The sequence below is a fragment of the Symphalangus syndactylus genome, chromosome 17, assembly GCF_028878055.3.
Source record: "Symphalangus syndactylus isolate Jambi chromosome 17, NHGRI_mSymSyn1-v2.1_pri, whole genome shotgun sequence".
NCBI classification, from domain to species: Eukaryota; Metazoa; Chordata; class Mammalia; order Primates; family Hylobatidae; genus Symphalangus; species Symphalangus syndactylus.
The window spans coordinates 14384644-14401355 of NC_072439.2; the positions used below are offsets into that span (position 1 = coordinate 14384644).

The 16712-nt window shown below is 54.5% G+C and overlaps 1 protein-coding gene across 2 annotated transcripts; it reads right to left on the bottom strand.

Moving 5' to 3' along the window:
• Positions 1-1814: 1814 nt before the first annotated feature.
• On the bottom strand, positions 1815-16362 carry MYDGF (myeloid derived growth factor). Of its 2 annotated transcripts, XM_055249635.2 has the most exons (6): positions 16097-16362; positions 14530-14580; positions 10613-10674; positions 5265-5346; positions 4517-4589; positions 1815-2352 (listed from the first exon to the last, which is right to left on the bottom strand). In XM_055249635.2, the coding sequence occupies exons 1-6, from the start codon at positions 16268-16270 to the stop codon at positions 2273-2275; spliced, it is 522 nt and encodes a 173-aa protein (XP_055105610.1). In that variant the 5' UTR covers positions 16271-16362; the 3' UTR covers positions 1815-2272. The 2 variants fall into 2 exon arrangements, with proteins under 2 accessions (XP_055105610.1, XP_063476933.1); XM_063620863.1 differs by lacking the exon at positions 1815-2352 and having other exon boundaries at positions 4359-4589; positions 16097-16356.
• Positions 16363-16712: the final 350 nt, after the last annotated feature.

Here is a 16712-nt window from a genome sequence, read left to right on the forward strand (position 1 = left end):
CGCCTGTGATCCCAGCATTTCGGGAGGCTGAGGCAGGCAGATCACCTGAGGTCAGGAGTTCAAGACCAGCCTGGCCAAGATGGTGAGACCCCATCTCTACTAAAAAGTACAAAAATTAGCTGGGTGTGGTGGGGGGTGCCTGTAATCCCAGCTACTTGGGAGGCTGAGGCAGGAGAATCACTTGAACCTGGGAGGCGGAGGTTGCAGTGAGCTGAGATCGTGCCACTGCACTCCAGCCTGGGCAACAGAGTGAGACTTGGTCTCAGAAACAGAATAAAAAAATAAAAAATTATAGCCAGTCAGGGTGGCATGCACATGTGGTCCCACCTATCTGGAAGGATGGCTTGGACCCAGGAGGTTGAGGCTGCGGTGAGCCGAGATCGCACCACTGCACCCTAGCCTGGGTGATGGAGCAAGATACAGTCTCAAAAAAAAAAAAGCACACATATGCACATGTAGGGTCAGAGTGAAGCTCCTGTGTGTTCCGAGATGCCCTGATGTGTGCTGGTGCATCAGGCCACCCGGGCATCATCCTTGACAGCCAGGGATCTGGAAGCTGTGGGTGAATCCCAGCTGACCAGGAAAGAGTCCCCCCGCCTTGGCCGGGGTATGGGTGGCGGGCACTGTTTCCCACAGCCTTTTCTGCACACGAGGCCCTGGCAACCCTGTCGTGCTCATCTTCTGGGCCCTGTGGAACCTCAGAGTCGAGAGCTGGAAAGGCTCCTGGCCCTGGGGGGGTCTTCAGACCTCAGAGCACGGCCATTCTTGGTCTAGGGGCCCTTCCCACGGACGTGTGCAGCTGTCAGGCCTTTCCTCACGTGGTGGCATCAAGTATGTACTGGGAAGTCAAGGCTGGCTGGTTCTTTTTCTTTTTGAGACAAGGTGTCACTCTGTGGCCCAGGCTGGACTGCAGTGGTACGATCTTGGCTCACTGCTGCCTTGGACTCCTGGGTTCAAGCGATTCTCCTGCCTCAGGCTCCTGAGTAGCTGGGATTACAGGTGTGCACCACCACACCTGGCTGATTTTAAAATTAATTTTTTGGTAGAGATGGGGGTCTTGCTATTTTGCCTCAGCTGGTCTTGAACTCCTAGTGTCAAGCGATTCTCCCGCCTTAGCCTCTCGAAGTGCTGGGATTTATAGGCGTAAACCATTCTGTCTAGTCTGTTTTTTTTTTAGTCACTGTTGCAACCCATCTTCAAAAAACTAAGGGAGGCTGGCCACAGTGGCTCATGCCTATAATCCCAGCACTTTGGGAGGCCGAGGCAGGTGGATCGCTTGAGCCCAGTTTGAAACCAGCCTGAGCAACATGGCAAAACCCTGTCTCTATCAAAAGAAGATGCAAAAATGAGCCGGGCATGGTGGCGCGTGCCTGTAGTCCCAGCTACTTGGAAGGCTGAGGTGGGAGGATCGCTTGAGCCCAGGAGGTGGAGGTTGCAGTGAGCCGTGGTTACACCACTGCACTTCAGCCTGGGTGACAGGAGAGGACCCTGTCTCAAAAGAAAAACAAACTAAGGGAAACCAACGCCCCAGGCTGCGGAGAGCAGGTCGGCCTTGGAACATCCTCCTGCACTGGGGCCTGTGGCAGCCACAGGAACCCGAGTGTGAATTCACAGCATGTGGGGGACCCAGGGACAGCGAGTGCCAAGGGGGGAAGGGGGCAAGTTCACATACGGCCACCTTGGGATCTCGCACTTTGATGCCTGCAGAGAAGTCCCTCCCGGAGACACCGCCCACCTGCCCACGGTGGGGCAGTGTCAGCCGCGTCTGAGCCCCTGACCCGCAACGGCCAGCTGGGAGGGCCCAGGCTGTGGGGTTGCTTTTTAACGTTCTTATTTATTTAAATATGAAAAAACATTTAATCTCTTCCCAGTTCATCTGAAAGGAGGTCCCCTGGGTAAACACAGGAAAGCAGTTCTGCAGGCTCATGAAGGATGCTCGGCTGGAGGTCGGGGGGAGCACGGCTGCTTTCCCCAGCGTGGCCCCCATGTTCCCCACCCTCTTTGTGCCCTGGATCTGCGATCCTGAGTCCAGAAGAGCTCAGCAGGAAGTGGGAACTGAGAAGCTGTTGGGAGCCAGGAGGGCCCTGGGCCCTCTGTTCTCTGCCTCAGGGCTTCAGCCACCCTGCAAGCCCCTCCGGACAAGGCAACATCAGCCCCGGTAGAAAACTTGAGTCCCTCCTAGAAAACCAGTGATGTGCTGGCCTTTTCAGGGCCACAGGCCCCTTCACCTTCACCGGAGATGAGAAGGCACCACCCGCAACAGGGCTGCTGGTCACAGCTCAGTGCGCGATGCCTTGGCCACAATCACCAGCTTGGACAGCTCAGCCTTGAATGCCCCGGGCCTGTGAGCCACTGCAAGAAAGAAACACATGGTTGGGCCCTCAACACTGAAAATTCTCAGAAGTCCTGAGGATTTGGGGTGGGTGAGCAGGGAATGGGAGCAGTCCCCAAAGCAGACTCCCATGTGAAAAGGCCCCAGGCACTGAAAGTCTTATGGGTGACAGACAGGAAAACAGTGATGTGGAGGGTAAGGTTGGTGGGGCTAACATAGATGGCAGGCAGCATGATGCCACAGAAAGACCTGAGGTGGTAAGAACCCTGGTCATTTGTGCCACGTTGTCAAGAAGAGACGCAGAAAGGGGCCAGAAGAAGCCCAGGAAGGAGATGATCCTGGCCTGAACAGGATGCAGGGTGGGTCAGGCTGCAAGACCTCCTGCTCAGTGGGTGAACCTGTCTGAGGCCCACACGACACTTCTCCAGCAGGGTCAGAACTCTGGCTTCCACTGCTTCACCCAAGTCTCCTGGCCCTACCTGCTGTGTCCACTCCCTTGCCTCCCACCCTTACCTCAGCTTGGCACCTCCGATTCCTCTGCTTAGCATTGGCGCCATGCAGCTGAATGTGGCTTGAGGACACTGGTGCTGCTCAGGCAACCAAAGAAGGACCCTGATGTTTCCCAGTGACCCCTGCAGCCTCCCCTTGGCATGCCACAGTCCTAACCTCAAAGCCCTGATGGTTTCTACTTTGTTTTACTTCATTTATTTATTTTTTAAATTTTATTTATTTTTTTGAGATGAGAGTCTTCCTCTGTTGCCCAGGCTGGAGTGCAGTGGTGCAGTCTCGACTCACTGCAACCTCCTGCTCCCAAGTTCAAGAGATTCTCCTGTTTCCGCCTCCTGAGTGGCTGGGATTACAAGCATGTGCCACCATACTTGGCTAATTTTTGGTATTTTTAGTAGAGACGGGGTTTCACCATGTTGGCCACGCTGGTCTGGAACTCCTGGCCTCCCAAAGTGCTGGGATTACAGGTGTGAGCCACCATTCCCAGCCCTGTTTATTGTTTTTGAGACAGAGTCTTACTCTGATGCCCAGGCTGGAGTGCAGTGGTGCGATCATAGCTCAATGCAGCCTCGACCTCCTGGGCTCAAATAATCCTCCCACCTCAGCCTCCTGAGTAGCTGAGACTACAGGTGCGCACCACCATACCTGCCTAATTTTTTTTTCTTTTTAAAACGGCATTGGCCAGGCACGGTGGCTCATGCCTGTAATCCCAGCACTTTAGGAGGCCGAGGCGGGCAGATCACGAGGTCAGGAGATCGAGACCATCCTGGCTAACACGGTGAAACCCCGTCTCCACTAAAAATACAAAAAATTAGCCAGGCGAGGTGGTGGGCACCTGTAGTCCCAGCTACGCGGGAGGCTGAGGCAGGAGAATGGCGTGAACTCCAGGGGGCGGAGCCTGCAGTGAGCCGAGATCATGCCACTGCACTCCAGCCTGGGTGAAAGAGTGAGACTCCGTCTCAAAAAAAAAATAAATAAATAAAAATAAAATAAAATAAAATAAAATAAAACGGAATCTTGCTGTCTTCCAGGCTGGAGTACAGTGGCACGACCTCAGCTCACTACAATCTCCATCTCCCAGGTTCCAGCAATTCCCAAGTAGCTGGGATTACAGGTGCGCACCACCATGCCTGGCTAATTTTTTGCATTTTTAGTAGAGATGGGGTTTCCCTACGTTGGCCAAGCTGGTCTCGAACTCCTGACCTCAAGTGTTCCGCCCGCCTCGGCCTCCCAAAGTGCTGGGATTACAGGCGTGAGCCACCGCGCCCAGCCTAATTTTTAAAAAAATTTTGTAGAGACAGGGTCTTGTTTTGTTGCCCAGGCTGGTCTTGACCTCCTGGGCTCCAATGATCCTCCCACCTTAGCCTCCTGAGCAGCTGGGATAACAGGCATGAGCCACTGTGCCCAGCTAAGATAAAGTTCTAGTGGCACACAGCCATACCCATTCATGGACATACTCTCTGCAGCAGCTTTGTGCCACAATGGCACAGCTCAGACAGAACCCACAGTGCCACAAAGCTGAAGATACTGACGAGGTGGCCTTTATAGAATTAGTTTGTGGATGCCTGGTCTACAGTCTCCAGGACCCCTATGGCCGACACCCCCTCCAAACCACCGCGATTGCCCACCCTTCGATGGGGGTGGCGTCACCTCTACCCCATCCCCATCTTTCCGCACCTGCTGTTTTGGTCACTTCAAATTCCTCAGTTTTCAGGGGGACATCACTTTCCCTTTCAAATGCGGCTTTAGACTGAAAGAGAATGAGTGGAAACTTTACCAGGGCCATTTCAATGCTCATCATTAGGAAAACGATTCAGTTTGCTTTCCAGAGAAGCGCAGACTAAAGCTTTGTACTTTTACTAGAGAGCGAGAGGAAACTTTTTCGTTTTTGAGCCAGGACCTCACTCTACTGTCCAGGCTGGAATGCAGCGGTGCAATCATAGCTCACTGCAGCTTCAAAGTCCTGGACTCAAGTGATCCTCCTGCTTCGGCATCCTGAGTAGCTGGGACTACGGGTGCATGCCAACACGCCTGGCTATTTTTTTTTTTACTTTTGATAGATACAGGGTCTTGCTATACTGCCTAGGCTGGTATCAAATTCCTGGCCTCAAGCAATCCTCCTGCCTCAGCCTCCCAAAGTGCTGGAACTACTGGTGTGAACCGCCACGCCTGGCCTGGAGAAGTCTTTTCTGGCATATACAAGAGAAGCCAGCAGCAACAGGTTACCAAACCCCCGTGCCCCGGTGCCTCCTGGCCTGAGGGCGTCTGTGTGCCAGGTTCCTGCAAGTTACATACCCTACCTCTGCAGGATTCGCTGTCCCCTCTCCTCCCTGTTCCCATGGAGCCCTCTTGTGGCAGGACATCTCACAGCTGCCCCAGTGCACAGAAGCCCCACCTGGAGCCTGCCCCACCCCAAGATACTCACGTAGGCCATGGCGTACTCGATCTCAGCACCCCGCACCTCCGCCTTGAACTGTGTGAAGTACAGATAGGACTTCCCCTGGGGCCTGCAGAGGAAGAGGGGCGAGGGAGTCAGGCCAGGCCTGCTGGGTCTGTGTGCCCTGGAAGTAGCCCCGCCAGGGACTCGGGCTGGGGTCAGCAGATCTCGTGCCTGCTTCTCAACATGGACGCCATTCCCAAGCACCTGCTGACTGGGAAGAACGGATGGGGCCCTCTCAACAGCAAACCCTCTTTCTTTTGTGCCAGAATGTTTTTTTTTTTTTTTTTTTTTTGGAGACGAGTCTCACTCTGTTGCCCAGGCTGGATGGCAATGGCACAATCTCAACTCACTGTAGCCTCTGCCTCCTGGATTTAAGTGATTCTCCTGCCTCAGCCTCCCTTGTAGCTGGGATTACAGGCACCCGTGACCACACCCGACTAATTTTGGTATTTTTAGTAAAAACAGGGTTTCACCATGTTGGCCAGCCTGGCTTGAATCCCTGACCTCAAGTGATCTGCCCACCTCAGCCTCCCAGAGAGCTGTGATTAGAGGTGTGAGCCACTATGCCTGGCCCCTTTGTGCCAGAATGTTCTTCCAGCTCATTCACAGACACGCCTCTCTCCCGTGGGCTGGGAGCTGCTCTGGGACAGGACCCCATGTCCATTCACTGCACATGGCTTCTCGGGTGCCGAAAGCAATCCAGGTACTGCGACGGGGGCTGGGGCTGGGCAATGAGAGGCCAGTAAAGGCTTCCCAGAGGGCGTTGACTAAGAGGTACAGGAGTTAACTAAGAACTGGGGAGGATCATCTGCCCAGGTCTCTAGAGGCTGCTAACGGGGGCTTCTAAGGAACTGGAGTGGCAGAAGGTGCCGGAAGGTGACAGCAGGGGATGATGGCATCTCTGGTGTGAAGAGAGTGTGATGGGGATGGAGGGGCAGCAGGGGGGCCATTTCTGTGGAAGCCCTAGCTGGGGTTCTATGTGCATGGGTGGGGCGGGGATATCCAGGGAGCCCTAGATTCTTCTTTAAGCCCTAGCACCCGCCAACAGGCCTGGTCAGGGAGGGTCCAGTCACTGTCTGAGATGAGGAGGCCTGGGGTGGCGGGTCTCCAGGGCTGAGCATGCCCCTGGGGAGCTTTTGTGGGGGTTGGACAGGAGGATTCAGGCTCAAGGTGAGCCCAGCCACCATCCCAACTGCTCTGGACCTGCACCTGCCCAGATGCCCACTGGGGAGCTGGCACTCAGGGGTCCATGCAGGGCGGTGGCCTGCAGACAGACGGTGGCGACCGTGGGCTTCCCCATGACTACAGGGCGGCCTCTGCAGGGTCTCTCTGGGCTGATGGGGCCTATCTCCTCTCAATGACCCTGCTGATGCCTCCTGGGGCCTTGGCCTGCCCGTGACGCAGCCAGTCCCATGGAGTGGGTGAGAATCTCCCCGGAAACAACTGGGTGAACACTTGCTGTTTGTAAAGCACCCCGCAGGGCACGGCGGGACAACGCCCACATGAGGCGGCAAATCACACCCTGTCCTTCAATTAAACGTCGCCACTCCCTGATCTCCGTCTCCCATTTGTCAACATGCTTTAACCTGACCGCAGTGGTGGAACTATAGCTTGGACTTCCCCCTCCAAAGTGTCTGCACAAAATAAATGCTCAAGAAATACCCACTGTTTGGGCTGAGACATTCTGGGCCAAGGATCAGGGAAGAAGGGACAAGATTCCTGAAGCCCCCTGACCCCCTCCCCACTGGAGGGGGCCCGACGGCTTCCGTCCCTTCATGACCTTGCCCAGATTGAGCTGGGATCTAGGCAGTGGGGTTACGAGAATGAGTGGGGCAAGTGGAGCCGGGATAAGCCCATAAACCATGAGCCTGACAGAGGATGGCGGCAGGGGCAGAATCGGGCGGCGTCTGGGGAGACTTGCAGAGGGGCTGTGGACCCAGATGCGTGTGTGTTTGGGCAGGTGGAAGAGAGTGCACAGCTTTTGTCTGATTCCCAGATGTCTGCACCCCAAGAAGGCTATGAGCCATCAGGCTGGTCCTTCAGAGAACATGCTGGTAAAGACCTGCCTGAGGGGAAACAGCTGGGGCCCTTCTGGCGGGATACACGCCCCGGGAGATAGCATCATCCAAACCTCCACAGCCACTACCCCACAGACTCCCACACCTGTCACCTACCTAGCTCGTCCCCAGACCAGACCTGCACCAGCTCTGCCAGTTCCACCAGGACTCTGCCCAGCACCTTCCTCCTCCTCCTACCCCAGCTAGCTGATTCTACAGCCTCCAATCTGTGCCCTCCCCTCCTCCCTGTCCTCATTTTACACAGCCTCCAATCTGTGCCCTCCCCTCCCACCCCATCCTCATTCTACACAGCCTCCAATCTACCCTCCCCACCCACCCCATCCTCCTTCTACAGCCTCCAATCTATACTCCCCACCCACCCCATCCTCATTCTACAGCCTCCAATCTGTGCCCTCTCCACCCACCCCATCCTCATTCTACACAGCCTCCAATCTACCTTCCCCACCCACCCTATCCTCATTCTACAGCCTCCAATCTACCCTCCCCACCCACCCCATCCTCATTCTACAGCCTCCAATCTATACTCCCCACCCACCCCATCCTCATTCTACAGCCTCCAATCTGTACCCTCTCCACCCATCCCATCCTCATTCTACAGCCTCCAATCTACCCTCCCCACCCATCCTGTCCTCATTCTACACAGCCTCCATCTGTGCCCTCTCCACCCACCCCATCCTCATTCTACAGCCTCCAATCTACCCTCCCCACGTCATCCTCATTCTACAGCCTCCAGTCTACCCTCCCCACCCACCCCATCTTCATTCTACACAGCCACCAATCTGTGCCCTCTCCATCCACCCCATCCTCATTCTACAGCCTCCAATCTACCCTCCCCACCTCATCCTCATTCTACAGCCTCCAATCTACCCTCCCCGCCCATCCTGTCCTCATTCTACACAGCCTCCAATCTGTACCCTCTCCACCCACTCCATCCTCATTCTACACAGCATCCAGTCTACCCTCCCCACCCACCCTATCCTCATTCTACACAGCCTCCAATCTGTGCCCTCTCCACCCACCCCATCCTCATTCTACAGCCTCCAATCTACCCTCCCCACCTCATCCTCATTCTACAGCCTCCAATCTACCCTCCCCACCCATCCTGTCCTCATTCTACACAGCCTCCATCTGTGCCCTCTCCACCCACCCCATCCTCATTCTACAGCCTCCAATCTACCCTCCCCACCTCATCCTCATTCTACAGCCTCCAATCTACCCTCCCCACCCACCCCGTCCTCATTCTACACAGCCACCAATCTGTGCCCTCTCCACCCACCCCATCCTCATTCTACACAGCCTCCAATCTGTACCCTCTCCACCCACCCCATCCTCATTCTACACAGCCTCCAATCTGTGCTCTCCCCACCCACCCCATCCTCATTCTACACAGCCTCCAATCTACCCTCCCCACCCACCCCATCCTCATTCTACACAGCCTCCAATCTACCCTCCCCACCCACCCCATCCTCATTCTACACAGCCTCCAATCTGTGCCCTCTCCACCCATCCCATCCTCATTCTACACAGCCTCCAATCTACCTTCCCCACCCACCCCATCCTCATTCTACAAAGCCTCCAATCTACCCTCTCCACCCACCCCATCCTCATTCTACAAAGCCTCCAATCTGTGCCCTCCCCACCCACCCCATCCTCATTCTACAAAGCCTCCAATCTGTGCCCTCCCCACCCACCCCATCCTCATTCTACAAAGCCTCCAATCTGTGCCCTCCCCACCCACCCCATCCTCATTCTACAAAGCCTCCAATCTGTGCCCTCCCCACCCACCCCATCCTCATTCTACAAAGCCTCCAATCTGTGCCCTCCCCACCCACCCCATCCTCATTCTACAAAGCCTCCAATCTGTGCCCTCCCCACCCACCCCATCCTCATTCTACAAAGCCTCCAATCTGTGCCCTCCCCACCCACCCCATCCTCATTCTACAAAGCCTCCAATCTGTGCCCTCCCCACTCACCCCATCCTCATTCTACAAAGCCTCCAATCTGTGCCCTCCCCACCCACCCCATCCTCATTCTACAAAGCCTCCAATCTGTGCCCTCCCCACCCACCCCATCCTCATTCTACAAAGCCTCCAATCTGTGCCCTCCCCACCCACCCCATCCTCATTCTACAAAGCCTCCAATCTGTGCCCTCTCCACCCACCCCATCCTCACTTTGCACAGGTTTCAATCTGCGCCCCACCCCCAACCCCCGACTCCATCCTGGTCAGTGCCTGGAGGGGCTCCCTGCCTCAGCCTGCCTCCTTCAGCCAGAGGGATCTGAGCTCCACATGTCCCTGAAGGGAGCCCTCTGGAATAGGACTCAGCCAGGAAAAGAAATGAGGCTGACACAGGCCTCAGCACGGATGAGCCTTGAGGACGTCACGCTCACTGAGAAGCCAGACACCAAAGGCCACACAGGGAAGGTTTGACCCCATTTCTATGCAATGTCCAGGACACGCCCATCCAGAGACAGGAGGGGGATTCGTGGCTGCCATGTGCTGGGAAGGGGAATGACTCTGATGGGAACAGAGTTTATTTTCAGAGGATGAAAATGTTCTGGAAGCAGAGGTCTGGCTGCACACCTCTGAGAAAGTACTCCATGTAGCTGAACTGTGAGCTTCAAATGCTGTGTTTTATGGAATTTTATCTTAATTTTTAAACATTGCCAACAAGGGCCAGGCATGGTGGCACATGCCTGTAATCCCAGCTACTCAGGAGGCTGAGGGAGGAGAATCGCTTGAACCCAGGAGGCAGAGGTTGCAGTGAGCCAAGATCGCTCCACTGCACTCCAGCCTGGGCAACAGATGGAGACTCCATCTCAAAAAAAAAAAAAAAAAAACAAACAAAAACAAACCCAAAAAAGCCAAAAAGCCCTTTGGTGAGTTCGTGTCACCCTTAGGGGAGGGTGGAGCCCCTTGGGGCCTTCCTGGGCCCTCGCCGACGCTCTGCACCCTCTGAGCTGCTTCTCCTTTTCCTGGGACCTTGCCCTGCACAGGCTCCCCCTGTCTCCCCCAGACCTTCTCAGTCTCTACATCAGTGCACTTCCTTGGGGAGCACTCCCGCCCCAGCGACCCTGCCACCCCACACCTGCACATGCATGAGTCTCCCTGCTGGCCTGTCTTCCCCTCCAGGGGTGCAGCCCCCATCTGTCTGTCTGTCCTCGTCCCCTCTCATTCCCTGCCTTCCAAAGCAGCTCCCGAGGCCACAGGGCAGGCCAATGGCAGCCGGAAATGCTATCCCCACCCCGAGTCTCACCTCCAGATGGTGCAGGTGAAGTGCTGGTGGTCTTCGCTGGTCCCCAGACTCATCTGCCATTGCTGGGGACAGAAGACAGCGCGGGTCAGCCCCGGACACACAGCTGCTCTTGGAGACTTCAAGGTGTGCCTCTGATTCTATAGTCAGGCCACCTCTTCTGTACCTCCCGATTCAGGGGCTGGCCACTAAATCCCCTGCCCCGCCCTCCTGATGGCCTGGGGTTTGCTGTCCATCTGTGATCAGGGAGCCTGCCTGTACCACACCCTTCCCATAAAAGTGGTGCCTCTAATGAGAACTACCCCAAAGTGGCTCCCAAGGATGGGGAAATAGGAACAACGTTTTTTGTTTGTTTGTGTTTCTTTTTTTTTTTTTTTTTTTTTGAGATGGAGTCTCTCTCTGTGGCCCAGGCTAGGGTGCAGTGGCACAATCTCACCTCACTGCAACCTCCACCTCCTGGGCTCAAGCGATCCTCCCACCTCAGCCTCCCAAGTAGCTAGGACCACACCCAGTTAATTTTTGTGTTTTGCAGAATCACTGTCTTGCCATATTGCCCAGGCTGGTCTCAACCTCCTGGCCTCAAGCAATCCTCCCACCTTGGCCTCCCAAAGTGCTGAGATTACAGAAATAAGCCACCACGCCAGGCCTAAGAACAACTCTTAAACACATAAAAAGATGTCCAGGTCGGGTGTGGTGGCTCACGCCTGTAATCCCAGCACTTTGGGAGGCTGAGGCAGGCGGATCACGAGGTCAGGAGATCAAGCCCATCCTGGCTAACACGGTGAAACCCCGTCTCTACTAAAAATACAAAAAAAAAATTAGCTGGGTGTGGTGGCAGGCGCCTGTAGTCCCAGCTACTCGGAAGGCTGAGGCAGGAGAATGGCGTGTACCCAGGAGGCAGAGCTTGCAGTGAGCTGAGATCGCGCCACTGCACTCTAGCCTGAGCAACAGAGCGAGACTCTGTCTCAAAAAAAAAAAAAAAAAAAAGTCCAATATCATTTATGAAAAATAAAGAAACGCAGCTGGGCACGGTGGCTCACGCCTGTAATCCCAGCACTTTGGGAGGCCGAGGTGGGCGGATCACAAGGTCAGGAGATCGAGACCATCCTGGCTAACACAGTGAAACCCCGTCTCTACTAAAAATACAAAAAATTAGCCGGGCGAGGTGGCGGGCGCCTGTAGTCCCAGCTACTCGGGAGGCTGAGGCAGGAGAATGGCGTGAACCCCGAGGGGCAGAGCCTGCAGTGAGCCGAGATCGCGCTATTGCACTCCAGCCTGGGCGACAGGGAGACTGTCTCAAAAAAAAAAAAAAAAAAAAAAAAGAAAAATAAAGAAATGCAAGCTGAACTACAGTGAGATACCTTTTTCTCACAGGTCAGAAGGGCAAAAGCCCCCATCTGCTAACACACCATACGGGTGTGAAAACCAAGGCTATCCCAGGTCGTTGGTGGAGGTGCAACAGGTACAGGCAAAATGGAAAATGCAGGCTGGGCATGGTGGCTCATGCCTGTAATCCCAGCACTTTGGTAGGCCAAGGTGGGATGATCACTTGAACCCAGGAGTTCAAGACCAGCCTGAGCAACATAGCGAGACCCCCATCTCTAAAATGACCGGCATCTTGCAGGGTGTTACCACTGGGGAACCTGGTTAAAGGGTACTTGGATCTCTCTGGAGGATTTTTCTTACAAGTGAATGTAAATCTACCATGATATCAAAACATACAGTTTTACTTTTTTTTTTTTTTTTTTGAGACGGAGTCTCGCTCTATCACCCAGGCTGGAGTGCAGTGGTGTGATCTCAGCTCACTGCAACCTCTGCCTCTCGGGTTCAAGCGATTCTCCTGCCTCAGCCTCCTGAGTAGCTGGGATTACAGGCCCGTGCCACCACACCCTGCTAACTTTTGTATGTTTAGTAGAGATGGGGTTTCACCATGTTAGCCAGGCTGGTCTCGAACTCCCGACCTCAGGTGATCCACCTGCCTTGGCCTCTCAAAGTGCTGGGATTACAGACATGAGCCACTGTGCCCGGCCCAGTTTTACTTTTAAGAAAATGGACCCAGGAATCCCACTTCTGGGTGGTTTTCCCACAGATGTAACTGCACTTGTACAATGAACCCTGGCCAAGGTTATTCACGGACTGGGTTGGAAGTAACCCTCAATTCATTAGTAAGGGGCTGTCAACTCCATGTGTCCATGCGATTGAAGCGCTTTACACAGGATACAGAAAAATCGCTAGGAGGCCGGACGCCGCTAGTTCACCCCTGTAATCCCAGCACTTTGGGAGGCCAAGGCAGGCCGATCATTTGAGGTCAGCAGTTCAAGATCAGCCTGGCCAACATGGCGAAACCCGTCTCAAGGTGTTCACCGGGCTAGGCTCTCATTGGTAGCTCAAGGTCCTCTTCCAAGCTCTTGCGGTTGCGGCAGATTTCAGTTCCTCTCAGTTGCAGGACTGAAGTCTTCATTTTCTTGCTGCCAGCCAGAGGCTGTTCTCAGCTCCTAGAGGCCGCCTGTATTCCCTGCCCTGCAGTTCCCTCAAGGGCAGCAGTGGCGTATGTGTCCATGTGCTTCAAATCACCCTTTTTTTTTTTTTTTTTGAGACAGAGTCTCGCTCTGTTGCCCAGGCTGGAGTGCAGTGGCGTGATCCTGACTCACTGCAACCCCTGCCTCCCGGATTCAAGTGATTCTCCTTCCTCAGCCTCCCAAGTAGCTGGGATGAAAGGCATGTGCCGCCACGCCCAGCTAATTTTTGTAGTTTTAGTAGAGACGGGATTTCACTACGTTGGCCAGGCTGGTCTCGAGCTCCTGACTTCAGGTGATTCGCCAGTCTTGGCCTCCCAAAGTGCTGGGATCATAGGCATGAGCCACTGTGCTCGGCCCAAATCATTTTTACTGGCTCTTCTGCCACCAGCTGGAGAAAACAGCCAGCAAGGAAACAGGGACCTTGGTCCCCGAACCACAAGTAACTGAATTCTGCCAACTAAGAGCTGGAAGGAGAGGATTCTTCTCCCAGCCCAGAGAGATTTTTTTTTTTTTTGAGACAGGGTCTTGCTCTGTTGCCCAGTAGCACAATCACGGCTCACTACAGCCTTGACCTCCTGGGCTCAAGCGATCCTCCCACCTCAGTCTCCCAAGTAGCTGGAACCACAGGTGCACGCCACCACGCTCAGCTGATTTTTTTATTTTCTGTAGAGACGGGGCATGAGCCACCATGCCTTGCCTGTGATACCTTTATTTATTTATTATTTATTTTTTGAGACAGAGTCTCACTCTGTTGCCCAGGCTGGAGTGCAGTGGCACAATCTTGGCTCACTCCAACCTCCGCCTCCTGGGTTCAAGTGATTCTCCTGCCTCGGCCTCCTGAGTGGCTGGGACTACAGGCATGTGCCACCATGCCCAGCTAATTTTTGTATTTTTAGTAGAGATGGGGTTTTGCCATGTTGGCCAGGCTGGTCTCGAACTCTGACCTCAGGTGATCTGCCTGCCTCAGCCTCCCAAAATGCAAGGTATCAGCCTATGATACCTTGAGTTTGGTTTTATGAAGCACACAGCTGAGCTGACCCAGACTTCTGACCTACAAAGCTATGAGATAATAAATGGGTGCTGTTTTAAGCCCCTAAGCTGTGATAACTTGTTGCACTGCATATAAAATTCAACATCCCAACAGATGCTCATGGGGATGGCAGACTCCCATCTCCCATCCCTCCTTTTGTCCAGACATTTGCTTGCTCTGTGAAATAATGACAGCAGAATCTGTCGTCACTGTTTAATGCCAATACTCTCCCTTTTTATTGGTTTAGGAAGAGTCATTCAATGAGTATAAGGTGATGTAGGTGAGACCCAACCCTGCTGTCTGCTACAGAATATCTCCATACAACAATGGATACTGTCACAGCAAGCTAGAGGGAATTTTGAACAACTCACCTCATTGGTCCCTCCTTGAGAGGCGTAAGTGAACATACACGTATATTTGTCCTAGAGAATGGAAGAAAAAAAAAGGTTCAGTAGAAGGAAATTTTTATTTTGTTTAAGAGATGGGGTCTTGCTGTCACCCAAGCTGGAGTACAGGGGCACAATCACAGCTCACTGCAGCCTCGAACTCCCAGGTTTAAGTGATTCTCTTGCCTCAGCCTCTCAAGTAACTGAGACAATAGGTGCGCAACCACCTGACAAATTTTTTTTTTTTTTTTTTTTTGAGGCAGAGTCTTGTTCTGTAGCCCAGGCTGAAGTGGGATGATCTCAGCTCACTGCAACTTCTGCCTCCCAGGTTCAAACAATTCTCTTGCCTCAGCCTCCTGAGTACCTGGAATTACAGGCACCTGCCACCACACCTGGCTAATTTTTCCTATTTTTGTAGAGATGGGTTTTGCCATGGGACCTGGGGACCCTGGACAAGTGAAAACTTTTCTGAGCCTCTATTTTCTGTTTCTCTTTTTTATCTGAAGCATTTTCTCATCTGTAACTTGGGCCTAACATATAAAAGACTCAGCATCACACCTAGCTATAAGGAAGTAGTCAACAAACTGGCCTGGCACGGTGGCTCACGCCTGTAATCCCATCACTTTGGGGGGCCGAGGTGGGCGGATCATCTGTGGTCAGGAGTTCAAGACCAGCCTGGCTAACATGGTGAAATCCCATCTGTACTAAAAATACAAAAATTAGTAGTCCCAGCTACTTGGGAGGCTGAGGCAGGACAATGGCATGAACCTGGGAGGCAGAGGTTGCAGTGAGCCAAGATCGCGCCACTGCACTCCAGCCTGGGCAACAGAGTGAGGCTCCATCTCAAACAACAACAACAATTATCCGGGTGTGGTGGCACACGCCTGTAATCCCAGCTACTGGGGAGGCTGAGGCAGGAGAATTGCTTGAACCCAGAAGGCTGAGGATGCAGTGAGCCGAGATCCCGCCACTGCACGCAAGTCTAAAAAGAAATAGTCAAAAAACAGTAAAGATACCGTTATTAGAGGCGGGGAAAGGGAGGCTGAGAGGGAAAGGGACTTTGCCGACAAGCTGAGTACAGGCCTGAGGGCCCGGCCTCACACCCTCGGTGAGGGGGGACCTTGTGCAATGGAAAGAAGGAGCACTTCCTCCTTCGTCAGAGCTGCAGCGACTGATTTCCTTCAGGCCCAGGAGGGCAGATACCCTTTAGCCTCCTGCTGCTCCCATCACTGACCCCTCCCCACCTCTGCGTCTGGAGGGCAGGGCTGCCTGGACACTCTAGGCAGGCGACAAGTGACAGGTGATCACGCACCCTCAACGCCACCGGCGCCCACAAGGCCCCGCTCCCTATGAGTTCAGTCCTGCCCCAGTGATGACCCCGGCCTCACGGTCCCGCGCCCCCCACTCAGCCTCCGACCCTAACAATCCGCACCCCTTCTTCAGTACCCACCTCCGCGGTCCGCGCCCCCTCCTCAGGCCCCGCCCCCAATGCTCCGTGCCCCCTCCCCGGGCCTGCCAGCACTCAGATATGAGGGACGGCGGTGGCACATACCCCCGGGCCCACGTTATGGGAGAAGGAGTGCACTACGCCGCCAGGCCGCACGTCAAACGCCACCGTCGTGGGCTCGGACACCGCCTCCGCCGGCCTCAGCGCCACGGCCCCTAGGAGCAGCGCGGCCCACAAGCTCGCACCGATGCCGTTCCACCCTCCGCTGGGCGCCGCCATGTTGGACTAAGATCCTCAGGGCAGGGGCGAGCGGACGGGGCGCGGCGAGGGACACGTGGAGTGTCCGCTGAAGGCCACGTCGGCGTCGGCTGTGCCACGTGACCCGGCACGCCCCGCCCTCTCCACCGCCCGGGGCAACCATGTTGTGGGCGGGACTTTTGCAGAGGGGTCGGGGCCGCCTAGGGGGCGGCCTCGTACCCTAGGGACCCTACGTAGCACGGCGATCCTTGGAGGGTCCCTCAGGTGGTAATGGAGTTCGTTTTGCGGTCTCAGGGTCCCTCACCAGCCGTGTGACTGACTGCAGCTCTTTCAGTTATGGGATGTACAGGGAGTGAGGGAAATCGAAGGTCACCATTAGGCGAACTTCTCATAATCATTACAGCCAAGATGTGTGTGCATCGATATTCCAAATTAGCAGAGGGAAAGTAGGATGAGAAGCAGG